We start from the raw sequence: 19416 nt of genomic DNA, 5'->3' as shown, positions 1-19416 counted from the left end.
CACAAATAAATCCATAACTATATTGATAAACTCTTGAAATTCATCCTTGCGGTAAAAGGGGGAGGAAGGGAAACTATTTGCCTCTTCTCTTGTAACCTCCAGCACTGTGATGGAAAACTCCATTATTCCTAAGAATACGCAGGATGAGCTTGTGGTTTGTTTTTTTTTTTTTTCCAAGTCAATGTTATACTTTACTCTAGAAGTCTGTTGTTCCATAGACTAGCAGAGTAACAGCGGCAACTGCGCAGTGTGTGTGTGTGTGTGTGTGTGTATTCATGTGCTGTATGGGTGCTGTTTTCCCTAATTATTGCAGCACAATTTCCTCTTTGCTTTACCAGACTAAATCTCAACCATGAGACATAATGTGTAAACTTCTTGTATGTTTGCTTTTTTCAGTTCTAGGGAAAATCCGAACCGCAGTGGGCAGTGCCCAACTTCTCATGGCCCAGAAATTCTACCAGTTCAGAGAACTGTGTGAAGAAAACCTGGTAGGTAACATTCCCCATCACTACCACTTCCTAGTCAGGAGGAGAATGTGTTGCCAAGACTGGTACAACTAAAGTAAAACTGATTTTGAACCAAGTGAAGCCCCATTGGACTCTCTTACCTGCAATAGAATTTTCTGATGAATCTTATTTCCTACTCTTCTTAAAATTAGAACTGTTTATTTTATACTTAAATAATCTTAGGAGAAAAATCCAATCAAGTCGAAACTCCATTTCCTGTTTTGTTTTGGTTTTCGTAACAGAAATTTTTCCATTTTCCTGGCTTTCGCATGACAGCCCTGATTTCATTATTCTTACCAAAATACAGAACACCTGATATTTCAAAAATAAGAACCATTCTGGATAATGATTTTCCTTCTGAAATAGCCGTCTGTAACTATTTCATCATCAGGGGTTTCATTCAAGGCCAAGAGGTGGACGGCAGGCCAAAGTGTAGATTTGATCTCCTCGAGACGGATGAATCATTCATCCTTCTTGGACATACCAAAACCAAATAAGCAAAACGAAGAGAGAAAAACACCACTAGCATCAACAACATTTTTTAAATTGGCTGCAAAGTACAAGGACGAGAGCTTCCTCACATCTATACGCCTTTTTTTAAAAAAACCGCCTACTATGTCTGCAAGTGTCGTTCCACAGGAATAGCTTTTATTGGTCAATTGTTGGTCAAGCTTGCTCTAAAATAAATAACATGAAAAGCAACTTGTTTATCTTATACAGAGTAAAATTAGCATGATTATTTGCAATCTAATTGACTCTGATTTTAGGGTCTTAACCACATCTTCTTGTTAACAAGGACAAATATAGGCTGAATGGGATTTACCAAAATAAGGTTCAATCAAGAGAAAATGGAAAGCATACAAAAGTTGGTGTTCTCTGTCCCTCTTCACCAGTCTTCTCTTTCCGAAACCTCCCTTTGGGATGATCCTTTTCCTTCTCCTCACACTCACCACCCACATCTGTAGTTTGTTTTCCCCTCCCTCAGCCAAAATTACCTGGCCCTTCCTCCACCTTCTCAGAAATTATAATCTGGATTATGAGACAATATAGGTTAGTAAATGCATTGATAAGTGAATTCAACAAATATTTTTTTGAGCTTCACCCTGTGCCATGAACAGAATTCCTGCTAATTTATAAACTTGCTAATGTGTCACAGATCTTAATTAACATGATCGTTGGCTCCTCAAATGTACAAAAGTACAGATAAAGCTATTTTTCTCAAACTGGCTAAAGGATACAGGGAAGCCACTCTAGGGCAAAGACAGCACACTTTTTAACAGTTGTACAATAAACAGGTGTATTATGAAGTAGAATGCAAACACTGTGCAGATTTTGAAGATGAAATCGCAGAGAAGACATTTGAAAACTTTGCAGATTTCTAGGAAAGGTTAACACTGTTAAAGCCAGCTTTTGATGTTTCCCAGTCCCTGATGGTTTCACATGCCTTAGCAAGTAGAGGAAGTTAGTTGTAAACGTGGGTAGCATGTTAGAGGTAGGAAGCAGAACCGTACTTCCGGCAGAGGGCCACTAATGGCTGCTTCAAGACCTGCCCCAGAAGGCAAGAAGGAAAACCAATCATGTGCTGGTCGCCACTTTTAGTTATTTTGATCTGGTTAAAACCTCAGAGAGACCCTATGGAGCAGATAGTGACATTATTTTGATGACAGATTTACAGCTGAGCAAAACTGAGATGGAAAAGCTAAATAACTTGGCCAGGAATAAAAAAATAATAAATAAATCAATAAATAATTTGGCCAGGGTCACGGGGTAAGAGGCAGAGCCAAGATTCAAATTCCAATCTGTTTGACCTCTGTCCCTTTTGATTTCCTCTCGACCCCCAAGATTCCCAAGATCTGAGTTCTATTCCTCACCCTCCTAGAGGGACATGGGGCTCATCAGTCATCTCCAGCTCCTCTGCAGCAAGAAGCATGGTGGCCAGATGTTGGCCTTGCGTAGCTCTGTAAAGCTGCACAAAAGTCCAGCTAACATTGGCCACAAACAGACCCGGCTCTCCTTTCTTGCGTTCTTATTCTGAGGAAGAAAACACCTGAAAACACCTGCATCTTAACCCAGACTAGACTCTCAGGCACAGAGTAAATGCATGAGCATTACTTTATCCCAACAAAACTAAACTAAGGAACCCAGCCCCCCTCATCCTTCCACAACCTCCACCACCTCTGACCTACAGGTCTGGTTCAGGCTAAGGCAAGAGCTGCAACTCCTTGTGCATGGAATGTCACATGACCCACAGATTCTCTTTCTCTCTGCTTCCCCATCTTTCCCCTTGATGATACGGAAGCAAAGATATTCTTGGTGAAGAGGGAACAAATTGCCCATCATACAAAGTTAAACAAACTCTTTGGGCCTACCTAACATTTCATGCATTGTTGCACTAGAACAATTTTGCCATTAGGGCCTGTAACCTAAAACACTTCAGTAAACTCCAAAATGTGAAAAATTTAGTTCTTAGTTACTGGTGAGATAAAGAAGACCATAAAACTCCATTTGCGATGTACTTTGTTAAAGCTATTTTCCATCTATTCTGAACCTAGATGTTGAGTTAACTTACTAAATGAAAATACCACAGGGAAATTCTTTAGTTGAATTCACAAGTCAGTAGACTAGAGTTTAAACCAAATACTCAGAAATTACATCTTCCAATGAATCCAGAACTATGGGTAGTTTGAGAAGTGTAAGTTTATAAATATGTTTTTACTTATATTCATTTTGAAACCAGACCAATAATGTTAGTCCATCAAGGGCTAAAAAGTTCTTTCCAACCTATTAACTTTGATGAGCACTGACTTTGTACTTTCTGAAAGTTGGTTTTTAAAGTATAGAATGGCCTTAGGTTATTATATGGCATGGGGTTTCGTAGTATATCAGATTGCCTTGAATACCCACAAAACCAAAACTGACCCAGATGGAAGCCTCTGACATCTGGAGGCTCCCACCCACCTAACTATGAATACCTTTGGCTACCATTGGTGGTAGTGATTAACAATGAGCATGACCCCTTCAATTTCTTATATGTTTTGTCTGTTTTACATCATAAAAAATATATATATGATCATATATAAAACTATTATATGTATGTAATCATACATATAAATTATTATATGTAATCATATAAATTAAATGAGCCATACTTTGTAGTACCTGTCAGGGATATATGGATAGTGAAAAAAAAGTCAATCCTTAGACACTAAAGAATGTTTAATATTATCTAGAAAATGTGTCATTACAGACATCTATGTGTATGTATAGATATGTGTTCTCACATTTGCTATTTTATGATATGGTTGATTTAAAATGAATTCATTTCCAATGATTTTGCCAAAGTACTTGTATGATAAAATGACTTCTTATACTAGCAACATTGTGATTGCCAAAAACATAGTACTTTAAAAATCCAATATTTTATTACTCATCATTTGTTTACCTTATTGTTTTACTCAACACAATTGTTAAAACAAATCTTATTTTAGATTCTTTATCTGTTCTCTGAATAAGTGGGATGGTGTGGAGTCAATTCCAATCCTAATAATAATAATATATTGTATTTTTTCCCCAGGGACAGTATCTTCATTTAGATATATTTCCTTAAAGGTTTTATTTATTTATTTGACAGAGAGCAAGATCACAAGTAGGCAGAGAGGCAGGCAGAGAGAGAAGGGGAAGCACCCTCCCCGTTGAGCAGAGAGCCCGATGTGGGGCTCTATCCCAGAATGCTGAGATCATGACCTGAGCTGAAGGCAGAGACTTAACCTACTGAGCCACCCAGATGCCGCTAGATATGGTTTAAATGAATCTTGACATAGTTTTTTGAAAAGTTTGGACTCTCTCCCCATACCACATTGATAGATGTATTACAAAAGAAGAGTTTTACAACCTTGACATTTGAGAATCACTGACTCAGACAGATGAGTGTATAAAATTACCATTTGAAACAGAATCTTTAAAAAAAAAAAAAAAAAGCATCAAACTCATTGAAAGAGAGAGTAGAAAAGTGGTTGCCAGGGGTTTTGGGGTGGAGGGGAAAGGGAGAGACTGGCAAAAAGATAGATTTTCAGTTACAAGATGAATAAGGTCTGAGGATTTAATGGGCAAGATGATGACTATAGCTGATAACACTGTATTGTATAACTGAAATTTGCTGAGAGTGGAACTTTAAATGCTCTCGCACACACACAAAGATAAATATGTGATGTGATGGAGGTGGTTATTAATTCTATGGGATGAGTCCTTACCCAGTGTGTGTAAATATCCAATCATCATGTCGTACACTTTAAATTACCTTACTGTTGTCAATTATTCCTTAATAAATCTTTATAGATAGATGGTACATAGGTAGATAGATAAGATTGCCATTTGTAGCCTCACTCTTTTTTTTTTTTTAAAGATTTTTTATTTGTTAGAGAGAGAGAGAGAGAGATACAGAGCGCAAGCACAGGCAGACAGAGTGGTAGCCTAGAGGCAGAGGGAGAAGCAGGCTCCCTGCCGAGCAAGGAGCCCAATGTGGGACTCGATCCCAGGATGCTGGGATCATGACCTGAGCCGAAGGCAGCCGCTTAACCAACTGAGCCACCCAGGCGCCCCGTAGCCTCACTCTTATCTCCTATTTGAAAGCCGAAAGGAACTCATCCCCCGTACATTATTTAAAATATTTTAAAATAACCCTTTGGTCCTGCACTTATTATCACAGACTTTCTCTAAAGTGTGAATGTTTTTCTTTCTCTTGTACAGAATCCCAATGCTCATCCGAGGCCCACCTCACAGGATTTGGCCGGGTTCTGGGACATGCTGCAGTTGTCCATAGAAAATATTAGTATGAAATTTGATGAACTTCATCAGTTAAAGGCCAATAATTGGAAACAGATGGATCCTCTTGACAAGAAGGTAGAACAATGTAGATTTTGTATGGTTCATTTAAAAACCTGCACAAACACTGGACAGTCTAAATAGGCTTCTGCATTCAGTCTTGCTGTTTACAATGTGAAATGGAGCTGATATCATATTAATCTCATTGTAATGACAATGTTTACATAGTAATCATTTGGGATATTATCTGTAATATGTTTCAGGCATATTTTTAAAGAAAAACCTGTCTTTGTGAATTGGAAAATGGGAATGTGGCTTTTTTGTTAATTAAACTTTAAGTTAAATCACTTTAGTCACTGGAAGGAACTGCCTCCATTTTGCTTTTTAAACTAAAATAAATGACATCTTCAGTGCATGATTATATAGAGCAAGAGTTCAACTTCCTTACACCCGTAGGATGTGTTTCGGAGAAAAATAGGAAGCCCTGAAAAACTAACCGACTTTGATAATCATTTCATAAATATAGTAATAAAGAAACCACTGTTGTTCAAGTTTAAAAATATACTCCATAAAGCTTCACAGTAATCATAAATGTTGGGGGTTTTTTGTTTTTGTTTTTTGGGTTTTTTTAAGAGTTTTACTTTGGGTTGATTTGCCTTGGGGAATATTGCTCACTGGGATTCTCATTCAACAGTCTAGAAATAAAGACTCAAATTCTTTTACTTTAACAAATAAACTGCAATTTTCACATTTGATTATGGTGGCTCCACCGGGCTCACACAGGTATCCAGTATCTACCTCCCTAGGCCTCCTGTCATGCTTGACTTTTTTAACCCTTTGCTTTCCTAGGGCCTGAGGTCAAACAGTTCTGAGAGATTAAGCTTCTAAAAATTAGACTTGGCTATTCCCATGAAGCGTTGGCGGCCCTGCCCTTTTCAGATCTCCTTACCTCTCAGAGAGCTAACAGCAATCCAATCCATTCTGCTGCTCTCCATCATGTTATCTGAGTTCATAGGGTCAGTAGACTCCCAGGAGAAATCCAGTCCCCAGGGCCATGCCTAATTGACAGGAGGGTTATTGTCATTGTCCTTCATCTCCAATACTATCACCAACAACCTGGGAGCTTTTTGTGTTAAGCATGAAAGTACTATTGATATATGTGTGTCCTCTCACTTGGGAAGCCAGACATCTGCACTCAATCTAGTTTTCTTTAATCTGTGTTTAAAACTGTCTACTAAATAAGCTTTTAAATTGTTCTTATATAAGAAAACACTACGGATGTACATACATACTGGTAATTTAGTTTCTAGAGTTGATCTATCTAACTTCTCATTCATTGATTTTTTTTTTCAAATATTACTTTTTTTTAAGTACAAGTAAAGGAGATATGACTAAAATGTTTCCAATATTCTCACTCTTCAAAAATATCAAGTTACCCAACAATGAAGATTTAAAATGTCCAAAAAATTGTGATGCTAAGAATTGACATATGTACCCTGTTGAGTCATTAGTGAACTGGATTTCTAAATTTTTATACACTTTGTCTATGCCTAGAGCTTTTCAGCACCCCACGAACTTGAGGGGAAGAACGAAGCACAATCAGAGTTGGCCAAATATCGTTTGCACTCTGTACTTTCCTTTTCTGTCCACCCAGACTCCACTTTAAATAGCCTGTGGGCAATTCTAATGTAATAAATTTATCCAGTCACTTCCCCCAGGCAAGCAAGGAGGATTTGAAGCAATGAGTGTGTGTTAAGAGACAATGAGTGCCCCTTGGAGAATCACAGAATCCCTATTTTAAGATAACCTTCACAGTTGTGTTATGAGAATTGAAGGTATTTCACTAAAAATGAAAACAACAGATTCACACGGATCTTTTCCGGGCCTGAAAGATCACCAGCTTTAAAAATTCCTTCGTGGTATAAGTTTGCTTCTTTCCTACTATGTGTCCCCCCCCCCACCTCCCCCGGGGACCCAAGTATTGAGTGGCTTTTGTCTGTGCAGTGGCATTTAAAAATTTCCGACCATTTCATAGTTTGCTGATGCTGAGGGAGAGCTTCTTTCAGTCCCGTGTTAAATTTTCACCACACAGTGTCTGTCCCTGTGACTGGAATTGCCTTCTGGGCCACCACAGCCATCCTGAGGCCCCTAAGGAGTGATATCCCAGCGGGATGTTTTAGAAGCTATCCGGGAACTGATTCCAGCCCCCCCATCCCCCCACTCCCGCTCCCAATATAGGAACTGTATCAGTGTCCTCACTCCAGGGTGACCCCGGAAAGAATATCGCTGTGTGTTTGTGTGTGATGTGCAAACGGGTATAATAACTCACTTTGACATCGACAAAGCTAAAGAACACAGCTTTATCATCTCTTCTTCTATTGGCCATCCAGGTTTGGGTGGGCCCCGGGAGAGGGCGGGGATGTTTTCAAACTCTGAACCAAGCTTTGAGCTTTACCCGTTGCCTCACCTCTTTAGTGGGGACGCAGAGTTCCTGGAGGCAGCCGCTGCCCCCCAACCCATCTCTGGCACCCGGAAGAGTCTGGAGCCTCCAGAGAGAACCACACTTAATGTGCTGGGAGCCGCAGCCTTTCAGAAAGGGGCATTTTAAATACCCACATCCTTCCCTTGGAAAGACTAGTTCTGCAATTCAGCCTTACCCTTGGCCTTAGGCTTACCCGTAATTGTTTTTCCCCCTGTAACTTTTGAATACCCAAGCCAGAATAATAAAGAAAATATATATATATATATGCATTTATTATATATTCACAGTGTGCAGATCAGAGCTAACCACCCTTAGGTTTTTAAAAAAAAAAAAAAAAAAGGAAAAGGAAAAAGTGTGCGTGCTCTAACTACTGACCTATCCCAGTTTTTCCCAAGCTTGTCCTGAGAAGCTGTGTAATGTCCTGAACCTTCTGCTTTGATCAGGAGAGAAGGGCCCCTCCTCCAGTGCCAAAGAAGCCGGCGAAGGGCCCCGCGCCGCTGATCCGGGAGCGCTCGCTGGAGAGCTCGCAGCGCCAGGAGGCCCGCAAGCGCCTGATGGCCGCCAAGCGCGCCGCGTCCGTCCGCCAGAACTCGGCCACCGAGAGCGCCGAGAGCATCGAGATCTACATCCCCGAGGCGCAGACCCGGCTCTGAGCGCCCGGCCCCGCCGCGCCGCCTCCGCGCTCTGTCCTCCCTCCGCCCCCCTGCCCGCCCTCCGAGCCCGTCCGTTCCGGAGCTCAGTGACTTCCACTGTCGCGGTGTAGTTGTCGGTCTTGCAGGAGCCGTCCCCCAGTAGCCCCCGCAGCCCGGACCGGTTTGCCCATGTTCTCCACCGAGCTTCGCCACCCGTACCGACGCGTCACCCTGCCTCATCCGGAGAGCCGGCCCTTTCTTTTCTTGGCAGAACCGAACCCACCTGTGTAGAAATGGCCCCTTTAGGTCGCCCACCATCCTCAGTTCTCCCGAGTTAGTCTGTCCCTAGAGCTCAGCAATATAAAATCATAGGGTATTTCAGAAATCCAGTATCACAGGGTGATCCTTTGGGACTTAACCGTCTTCCACGTTGAAAGATACTAGGGCTCCGATTCCCTTTATTTCCCCTAAACGGTTATTATTTTGTAAAGCAGATGGAGCACTTTATTTCCAACCTCAGAAATCACGCCATCTCACCGGAATCGATGAGTGTCAAGCCAAGAGGGGACCAAGTTGGGCCGTGGGTGGGGGACCTGGATACGTAGTGGGGAAGGGGGAAGCGAAATCCGCAGGTGCTGGCGGTACCTGCTTCAATCACAGCTGCACAAAACTGCCTCACTGTTATTCCATCAATCACTGCTTCAAATGTTTCAATCAGCAGAAGATTGTAAATTCGATCTTTCAGGGAAATTAATCTATTCTGAAAGGCAATAACATGAAGAAAGGCAAGGAAGCACTGATAGTTTCAGATATACTACATAAGGGGGATTTTTTTTTGTCCTATTATTAAGAAAATTTAGACCTGAAATGTTTTATCAACTTTTATTGTACTATGTGTATTATATTGTTGTTGTGGTGGGGGTCTTTAAAGGGGAAAGTGTCGGTCCTCTTATTTTGTTAGTGTCCATCCTGGGGGGCCCACCTAATTACACGTATAGAAGTACACATCCGCTTAAGAAGTGATGGAAATGGCAGCTAGGGTGTTTTCAGAGAGAAGTTTGGATTTTCCCATCATCCCTTTGAATGCTACACATCCATCTGTTGTAACCCAGTAGTTTGTAATGCAGACATATTTTCTCCTTTGGTCTTCTCTCACTACTACGTAGAGCCCTATCCCACCCCAGCATAAGGATCGTGTCCTACATCAAACCGATAAAATCAATTTTCTACCCAAGCAGATCGGCAGCCTCATTCCAAAGAGCTGCCCCTCATCTTGAGGTCCCAGGTAGTGAGAGAAGAAATTTGATTTGGAAGGTTCAGCAACCAACAGGAAGTGGGGGAAAAGTCATGATCCAGAAGCATTGAAAGAAACCCAGGCTTTTGGCGGAGAGTGTGGATTTATGCTTTTAGTCATGACGGATGGGCAGTGTGCACTTTGCATCTAGCTGAAGTTATCTTTAAATGCCCTAACTCGTAGCAGTTTAAACATTTAGGAGGTGGTGATCTTAAAGAACACTGGCATCTTATGTCCAGCTCCCACCCCCAAAGCATTAGGAATTACCATTGAAAAATGACGGTTGAAAAATACACATTAAAGAAGCTTGCACCAGAGCTCTTTTAAAAAATACACTCTCGTAGCCAGGTGCTAATTTAATTTTATTTATGAAATTAAGAGAGGTGATGGGTTCTGGCAACAACTATTTTCACGGACATATTCTAAAACCACTAGGGAATTCGCTACCTCTCAGAGCCATTGATGCTTTGAGCTATCTTTATAAACAGGGCACAAATGTTTACTGCTGTGGTTTACAAGAAAAGGGCTACTAACTTATTTAAAAACCAACCAACCAACTTTTAACTAGAGTGAATAAAGCACCTTGAGTGCTTTGCACGATGGGAGCTTACCGAGATTTTGAACTTCAAATGTCCACTTCTGTTAAAAAGAGTATACCTTTTCTTTGCTTTGCAGCAGCAATGGAAGGTCACACAAAGTTTGCATCAAGTAAGGCCAACTGCCGCCTTGGGTAGCCTATAGTCACATTCAGTCTTGAAAATGACTTGGAACTCATAGACTAACTGAAGGAAGCGATATCCACTAGAAGACCCATGTTCCCAACTACAGCTCCATGCCCTGAAATAGAGATGAGATTGGGATTAGGAAATAGATTTCTAATACGATTCAAGATCATCCTACAGTATTTTCTTTGGAAACTGGTTTAGCCCAGGATATTTTAAAGAGAGACAAGAGAAGGCCTATTTATCTTGTCTACATGAATGGTATTTGTATATTCATAAGCTATTTTTGGTAAGAATTTTAAATCTTTTAGCTGACTGCCTACAGGCATCATGACCTCTGCCTTCCTTAAAAACACAAATTGTACAAACACTTTATAAAAAGCTAATTATGGATCTTAAAACATAACCCCACATAAAGCTGCTTGTTAACCACTTGCCCCCTTAAGCTGACATCCATGAGCATAACCTTTGTTACATTGTTCTTTTTGATGTATTTGTAGAAATGTTTTTTAGTTCATAATGGAAAATGTATGTACCCTGAAAAATTACTTATTTTGTTTAACTTTGGTATAAAGCTGTTTGGGCATTTTCTTGGGGAGGGGGGAATTACAAAAGAAGTTTGTCTCCCACATCAAAAAACGTTCAAAGAAATTAAGTATTTATTATATTTTTTGCAGATGTTTCCATACAATTCACATAACCTTTTTGTAAAGAGAGATGAAGAAATGGATTAAAGATTTTTAATATTTGAAATGGTAAATAGAACTAATTTATTTGTAATATATTTCTGTTATTTATAGGTGTTTCCTTAATGTTTTACTGTGCATTACCACTTTAATTTAAGCCTTATCCTTGTGAATTTACCATTTCTTTTTTAAAACATGTCTAGATGCATATTTTAAATAACTGGAATGTAAATCACTAGCATATCTGAATTCCCGATGTAATTTTTAAAAATTATTTTGGTTTGGAAAAAAAGATTCATTAGAAAGCCTTCAGATGGAGGGGTGGGGAACATTTTTATGGCTTTATGAAGTGGAATTTCATAGGCTTATTTACCTAGATTGTGTGTGGACAAAAAAAAAATTGTAAATAGATGAATGTTTCCGATAATGTAAAAAGAAGAAATTAATAAAATAATAATGCACTGCTTTCAGGTCTGTGAGTTTTCACTACAAAGCCCTGCTTCTCCCAAAATAAAATTGTCTTTGGAGGGAATAATTAAGTAATTAAGAAACACTATCATTCTAACTTTCATTGTGACAACACATATGCTAGCCACCTTTGAACAGGTGGGTAAACGTTGTATCCTATCTAAGGGATCAAAACACTGAAAACCAAAAGGCCTTTTACTGGGAGGATCACATGCATCTGAAAGGTTCAGGTCAGGAGCTGTATATTTCATGAAAGAAATTATTAGCCTCTCAAACACATGTAGACCTGTGTGTATTTTACCCACTTGTATCTCTTCTCAAACATTTCATTCATTTTGTTTCCTACATAGCCTCTACCCTTGGAAGATCAGAATAATGCTTTGTGGTTTTTATTTCATCCCAAAGTAATGAAAAACTATCCTCACTGAGGCTTAGTGACTTGCCCAGTGGGATATAATTATCAAGTGACACATTTGGGTCCAAAATCTAAGCCTTTGTTCAGCTTCCTCTTCAGTGGGGTCTCTGTCCTTCTTCCCACATTTAAAATTGATAATTATTTGGCACTGTCCATTTCCTCTGGTTTTCATCGTGGTCATATTCATTAACCTTACTTTATACACGAAAATACAGACTTACCCCCAAACAGGTAAATTAGAATGTTTTATGAAGTGGCCTTACACATCTTTGAAAATGCCAAACTCTGAAACCTGTGTCCACAGTGGTTTTTCCCCACCAAGCTCTTGGGCAAACCCACCCATGTATATGCATAAAACGTGGAAATTAAGCAGATCAGCCACTTTTTATTATTTTTGTACATAATAACACAATGTATGTTTGAAACTTTTTTAAAAATATCTTATTTATTCATTTGAATACAGAGAGAGAGAGAGAGAGCACAAGCAGGGAGGTGGAGCAGCAGGCTTAGGGAGAAGAGAAGTAGATGCCCTGCTCAGCAGGGAGCCAGCTGCAGGGCTCCATCCCAGGACCCTGGGATCATGTCCTGAGTGGAAGGCAGACGCTTAACTGACTGAGCCACACTGGGGCCCCTTGAAACTGTTTCAAAAGAGGATTAATCAAGTGGCTCAGTCTCTGTGAAACTGCAAAGATCTCATTACTTGGTTTTGTGCACTAACTATTCACATAGCGTGACCAGCGATTATACTTCTTGCCTTTTACCTAGTTAATTCTTATATCTCACCGGGGCTTCTTAAACATTTTGGCCAATTCCAAAACAAAATGAGTTTCTTTTTTGCATGTAAAACTGACTTTCAATGAAGCAAATTTGACTTTCAATGAAGCAAAGTTGAAATTTGCTTCATTGAAATTTGTTTTTTATAGAAATTGAACAAAATTGTTTGCTCTAAACATGAAAGAAATTTTTAATATCTTTGAAAGCCACCCCTTGAAAATACAAATTGATTTTTGTTTAAATAAATGGCATGTTAAAAATCATAGCGTCTGAATGTGTTCATTCTCAAATGCCAGTGATACTGAAGGGTGTGAAATGTACCTGAGGTTTGCTCACTAGTCTGTTTGACTTTCAGCTGCTAAACCAAGATCAGATCAGCTCCTTTTGCAAACAGAAACTGGCAATAGTGTCTGAAAACCCTCTGTGGGTCCCAATTCATTTGCTATGAGTGTACAGACTAGGTCTTAAATTCTTCTGTAAGTCACTGATTATCTCCCCTAAAACAGAGAGAGGAAATAGTGTGCTACTTCCTGGTCCATATGCTTCCCTCCGGGCTTACTGCTGGCTTAGGGAGGCATCACCAGACAATCGCAGGAATGTGAAATCCCAGTACCAAGGATTCCTGATTCCTGGGTCTCCATTTAGCCTGCCAATGGATTATTTCATTATGTTTCTGTGTAAATGAGCACAAGCCTGAGTTTATAGAAAATGGCTGAAAGCAGGAAAGCCCTCTGATAAAAACCAAAAGTCAAGTTCTGCCATGTAGCTGATTCAACTCGCTATTCATTGCACAAATGTTTTCATCAGGGCGTTTGAAGACTGCCATTCTTCCTCCTCACACTTGGAGCCTTTTTCTTCCTTCCATATTACTTCATACACGAATCATTGTCACAGGGAGCTTCTATAGAGATCACGATAAAGAGATTTTCCAGTAGAAAAAATCACCTTTTAACTTTGGAAAGAGAGAAAGGGAAGCAAATTGTCGTAGTTTTCTTTTCTGCTACAAAGGAGGAAAATGCATTCTCCCTACTGACACTAAGGAAGGTGATATACAACAATTACAGGTTCTGGGCACCTGGGTGGCTCAGTGGGTTAAAGCCTCTCTGCCTTCGGCTCAGGTCATGATCTCAGGGTCCTGGGATAGAGCCCTACTTTGGGCTCTCTGCTCAGCAGGGAGCCTGCTTCCTCCTCTCTCTTCCTGCCTCTCTGCATGGTTCTAATCTCTGTCTGTCAAATAAATAAATAAAATCTTAAAAAAAAAAAACAATTACAGGTTCTGTAGTCTTAAGTCCTAGTGCTTTCACTGCTTCTGGGGGTCATGCTTGGAAATAGAAAATACTCCTCCTGCATAGCTACCCTTCTCTCATCAGTTGATGAGCCCTTCCTTCTTCCTAGGGCTTTCAAGTCCAATGCCTGCCAGCAATATCTATTATGAAAAATGAAGAGAAACATCTGGGGACCTAAATAATACTATACGGATGGCCCCATAAAGTGTATTGGGGGAAACATCTCTCCAGGGTAAAATAAAAACATTTTACTAACTTTAAAAGATGGCTCATTTGAAAGGATTTTTGGTCCTAGGAAATAACTCTTTCTATTGAAATGTTTATTTACTTCTGTAAATTAATTTTTTTTAAGTAACCTCTACACCCAAGGTGGGGCTTAAACGCACCACCCCGTGATCAAGAGTCCAACTGAGCCAGCCAGACACCCCCATAAAATGTCTTTTTAAAAATATCAGCTTTGGGGCGCCTGGGTGGCTCAGTGGGTTAAGCCACTGCCTTCGGCTCAGGTCATGATCTCAGGGTCCTGGGATCGAGTCCCGCGTCGGGCTCTCTGCTCAGCAGGGAGCCTGCTTCTCTCTCTCTCTCTCTCTCTCTCTCTGCCTGCCTCTCCGTCTACTTGTGATCTGTCTGTCAAATAAATAAAATCTTTAAAATATATATATATGTCAGCTTTGTCACCATTGTTTCCTTTCTAGAATAACCCCTAATGTACTTTGCAACCTTGGCCAATACAATGTCTGTCTGTAATTCCCAAGTATGAAAAGAAGCAGACCTCAAAGGCAGCACTTAAACAAAGGCAAGCAGGAGATAGTTTATATAATTTACTCTTAGATTCCTTTGCAGCTTGATTTAATGTAACACATTGATCAAGAGCCTCCCTTCTCCCCAGCACACTCAGTGAAGATACTTCTCTCATCTACAGCCTGGTCCCTGGCCAGAGCAGTACCTGGGAGATCTTGGTGAGCCTGGCATTTCCAGTGTTGAGCTGGACAAGCATGAAAGAGCAACTCAAGGGCTCCTGAATTATTTCCTACATTAGTCAAGCAAGGCAATGAGTCTGAAATGATTGAAGGACGATCCTTTCAAAAGAACTTGTGTCTTCGTGTGTAGGCTTGAGTGGGTATACCAAGGATTCCTTGGCTAGCAGACCGTTCAAAATGAAATCTTACAGAGAAAGGAAAAAACTGATTGATCGTTTGGAAAATTAGAACAGTGGAGAGATGTTGGTATGGGAAAATGTTTGTTTGTTTGTTTGTTTTTAACTGAATGTGAGTGAGTATTAAACACTTAGTAAATAGCGGTGAAATGAGGTATAATTATTCAGATAATTCTGAGTAATTCTGGAGACAGAGAAAGAAAGTAAAAAACCCTAACCAAGCAAGCCTGAGATGTCTCTGTGTTAGACTCTTCTGGACCTGTCAGTGGCTGAATTCATCATGTAGTTTTTCTCAAGGGCACTTCATTTTAAGATAGGTTAAGAGAAGGCCAAGGACTAGCTATTCTTCCAGCAAAGGCAACGCATTAGAATTGGGTTAAATATTCTACTGAGAGAACTTGAGTTAAATATTAAGGAAATGCTTACTGGAGGAAAGTATGAGGTCTTGACTACCTTGAGAACCTTGGTATATCATCCTGAGAGAAGTTATTGTGACAATGGTGTCACTTCAAGAAAGAAGGCGGTTCTTAGTATTTAAATTTGTTTATTAGGGCACCTGAGAGGCTCAGTTAGTTAAGCATCTGCCTTCAGCTCAGGTCATGATCCTAGGGTCCTGGGATTGAACCCGGTGTGGGGCTCTGTGTTCAGGGGGGAGCCTGCTTCTCCCTCTGCCTGCCGCTCTCCTGCTTGTGCATGCTCTCTCTCTCTGTCAAATAAATAAATAAAATATTTTTTTAAATATATTTGTTTATTATATAATAAATACAGAAAAGAAGGGTCTCTCGCCCCCTCCACACCTCATAATCCCTGTTGGCTTCAGCCCAAAGTAATAATTTCCAAGCAGCGTTTCTGTCACTGACTACAGATTCACAAGCAGAGAGGATCCATCTGGGAGGAAACAAGGGCAGAGGGAAAGTCCCCACACCCTCCAGAGGAAAGACCCATGTGATATATATATATATTTCTAAAGATTTTATTTATTTATCAGAGGTGGGGAGAGAGCGAGCACAGGCAGACAGAGAGGCAAGCAGAGGCAGAGGGAGAAGCAGGCTCCCTGCTGAGCAAGGAGCCCGATGTGGGACTTGATCCTAGGACGCTGGGATCATGACCTGAGCCAAAGGCAGCTGCTTAACCAACTGAGCCACCCAGGCGTCCCCCATGTGATATTTTGATTGTAATATTCTGCCTTGGGGTTGGGTAGGAAAGAATTGCTATAGGCTTACAAATATTCCCAGTATTTCTCTCAGAAACTAGACTGACTCTCTGATCCTCTTCAGAACTGTGCCATGAGTGGGCCTGTCTGGCCAGCAGAAACAGCGCCATTCTGCAAGTGGGAAAGAGCTCAGGTTATGGCCAGACCGCCTGTGTTGGAATCCCAGTTAGACCACTGACAAGCTGTGTCTTTGGGGGCAAGTTATCTAACTTCTCTGTACCTCAGTTTTCCCACCTGTACAATTAGGATGGAAATGGTACTTACCTCATAAGGTTATTCTAAGGATTAAATAAATCAACACATGTAAAGCTCTTAATATGGTGCCTGGCACATGGTAAGCACACAAAGATTCATTCTCATTATTATCATCACCATTATTATTACACATTTGCATGTACATTTACTGGGAAAGTGCTTTGTGTCCTGACTATATTGTTTCATATGCAGCTCGTAGCTTAATTTTCACAGTAACCCACACTGAGATAGTCACTTACAGGTAACTTATAGGGAGCATCCCAAGGTCCCTGGGTAACTGACCGAGCTAGTCTTTCAATCCCATCTAACTCTAGATTATTTGTTCATAGATGTACAATTTGTGCAAGCAAAGCCATTTATCTGTCGGTTTTTTACTGGTGATAAAGAAACACATATGAAAATTTCAAACAGAACAAAAGGGTGGACGTTGAAAATAAGCCTATTTTTCTGCTCCAGTTCTGCAATATTCAACAGCTTTGAACAATTTATTGTTTTTCCTTTTGAAATTTGTCTATGCATACTGAAGCATATATATTTTTTATTTCCCCACAAACATGAAGCAGACTAGACACATTCCTTTATTATTTGCTTCCCTTCGTTTAATGACGTATTGCATCACTTCAGAACGTTATGACCCACCTATTCTCTTTATTGGCTCCATAGCATGCCATTTTACGGGTGAACCATAATATATTATTTAGTCCCCGGGTTGATGAACATTTAGGCTATTTCCTCAGCACGCTATGACAAACAAAATCTGCAGTAAAAATCGTTTCACAGTGTATCCTCAGTACATGTGGAAGCTGTATCTACAGGTTTACTCCAAGACAAATAGACCAATTAGACGTGTACTTTGTTTCAAATATTGCTAATGACCTTTCCAAAAATACTACCTTGATTTTCAGTTCACCAAACATGGACGCATTTTAGCACCTACTTTTGCAAACAAGGAAACAGATCGTTCATAAAGTGAATTTCAAGGCATGTTTAGAACAGCAGCAACAACAACAACAACAACAACAACAAAACCCTGGAATCTTCCAGTTGGCTTTCAACAAGGAAGGAAAAAAAGTCTCTGGAGATGTGGAGGTGGTTCCCATGCAATCTTTGATGTAACTCTCAGAACAAAGGTACCAGAACTGAAGGAAAAAGTAAACACAGCGTCAACCATAGAGTGTGAACTCATCTGGGGAACTGGGTCTATTTGCATACACCTGAGATGATAGCCTGAGAGCCCAGCAGGCTCTGACACCGGGCGGGGGTGGGGGGTGGGGGTGGGGGTTGTTGTCTAGGTGCCCCGGAGGGTTTGGGGTTGGCTGCACTGGGGCAGAGCACCTTAACGGTTAGTAGGTCTATACCACAGGACTATACCAAACTTCCATACAAGGAAGTTTGTTTTTTTTCTTTAGTTGTTGTTTTTTTTTTAAGGTTTTTATTTATTTGACAGGTAGAGAATACAAATAGGCAGAGAGAGGCAGAGGTAGAGAGAGAAGCACACTCTCAATTGAGCAGGGAGCCCAACGCAGGACTCATTCTAGGACCCTGGGATCCTGACCTGAGCCAAAGGCAGCCACTTAGGCGCCCCTCTTTAGTTATTTGTTGCTTTTTTTTTTTTTTTTTTTTAAAGAAACTCCTAAAAAGGCTTTAAGATGATTTATGGAATGAAAACATAAAACTCCAAACAATTTTTTAAACAAAAGAAAGAAAGGAAAAATTGATGGATGACTTCACCAAGCTCTCAGGCCCCCAGGATCCCGAGTTGTCAAATGAATACTCCATTTCTTTCTAAGCTTCCAGGCAGCCATGGCAAAGTGGTCAGCATTTTAAAGATTGTCCTGGGCAGCCTGGTGGGCTCAGTCCGAAGAGCAGGCAACTTTTGGTCTTGGGGTTGTCAGTTTGACCCCACGCTGGGTGTAGAGATGACTTAAAAATAAAATCTTGGGGCGCCTGGGTGGCACAGTGGGTTAAAGCCTCTGCCTTCAGCTCAGGTCATGATCCCAGGGTCCTGGGATCCAGCCCTACATCAGGATCTCTGCTCAGCAGGGAGACTGCTTCCTCCTCTCTCTCTGCCTGCCTCTCTGCCTACTTGTGATCTCTGTCAAATAAAAAAATAAAATCTTTTTTAAAAATTAAAATAAAAAAATATAAAAATAAAATAAAAACAAAATCTTAAAAATAAATAAATAAACAAAGTTGGTCTTCCTTCAGTTTGGAGACTCCAAAACTTTTAAAGTTCCTTCCATGCTGAAAGAGCTACCAGAACAATTTTGCATATGTCACAGACCCAGTGGTGTGAGTGCCACTGCCTTGCTAATCACAACACTGACAAATGTCCACGTAGAAGGAAGTACAACTACTACTGTGTCTTTTAAAATCAACCTTCTTTTATTTAACTGATTTGAGTGACTTCTGGTTCTTGGCAAACAAATAGTCCCATAAGAAGACAGAGTTAGTTCGGACATCCTTGTTGAGACTGACATCCTTTGGAGTTCAATCCAAGAATATGTCCTTCCCTCTAGGAAGTAAGCAATATTTTAGTGGGCACTTTTTTTTCTTTTCTTTTCTTTTCAAGCAGACCTCCTGACAAATAAGAAATCCTCCTTTTCCTGTTCAGACGGGACCATATCAGAGCGTGTGACTTTCAAGACCTATTTGTCTGTGAGCAGGAACTCTTCATTTCCCAAAAGCATCCCTTTGTCTCACTAA

General features: G+C 40.4%; 1 protein-coding gene across 17 annotated transcripts in view; it reads left to right on the top strand.

Annotated features, from left to right (window-relative positions):
• Window positions 1–11603, top strand: part of DLGAP1 (DLG associated protein 1) — an 889418-nt gene extending 877815 nt beyond the window's left edge. For 14 of the 17 annotated variants that reach the window (XM_059140358.1, XM_059140356.1, XM_059140355.1 and 11 more), the window contains 3 exons: window positions 397–488; window positions 5253–5405; window positions 8253–11603. In XM_059140358.1, the coding sequence (XP_058996341.1) occupies window positions 397–488; window positions 5253–5405; window positions 8253–8462 (455 nt within the window). In that variant the 3' untranslated portion in view covers window positions 8463–11603. Of the gene's footprint in view, window positions 1–396; window positions 489–5252; window positions 5680–8252 lie in introns of those variants that run through there. The other 3 variants (XM_059140372.1, XM_059140368.1, XM_059140370.1) reach the window with 1 other exon arrangement.
• Window positions 11604–19416: the final 7813 nt, after the last annotated feature.

The sequence above is a fragment of the Mustela lutreola genome, chromosome 11 (genome assembly GCF_030435805.1).
Source record: "Mustela lutreola isolate mMusLut2 chromosome 11, mMusLut2.pri, whole genome shotgun sequence".
In the NCBI taxonomy this organism is placed as follows: domain Eukaryota; kingdom Metazoa; phylum Chordata; class Mammalia; order Carnivora; family Mustelidae; genus Mustela; species Mustela lutreola.
The sequence above is the reverse complement of the archived record's forward strand: the minus strand, read 5'-3'. Positions and strand labels throughout refer to the sequence as shown.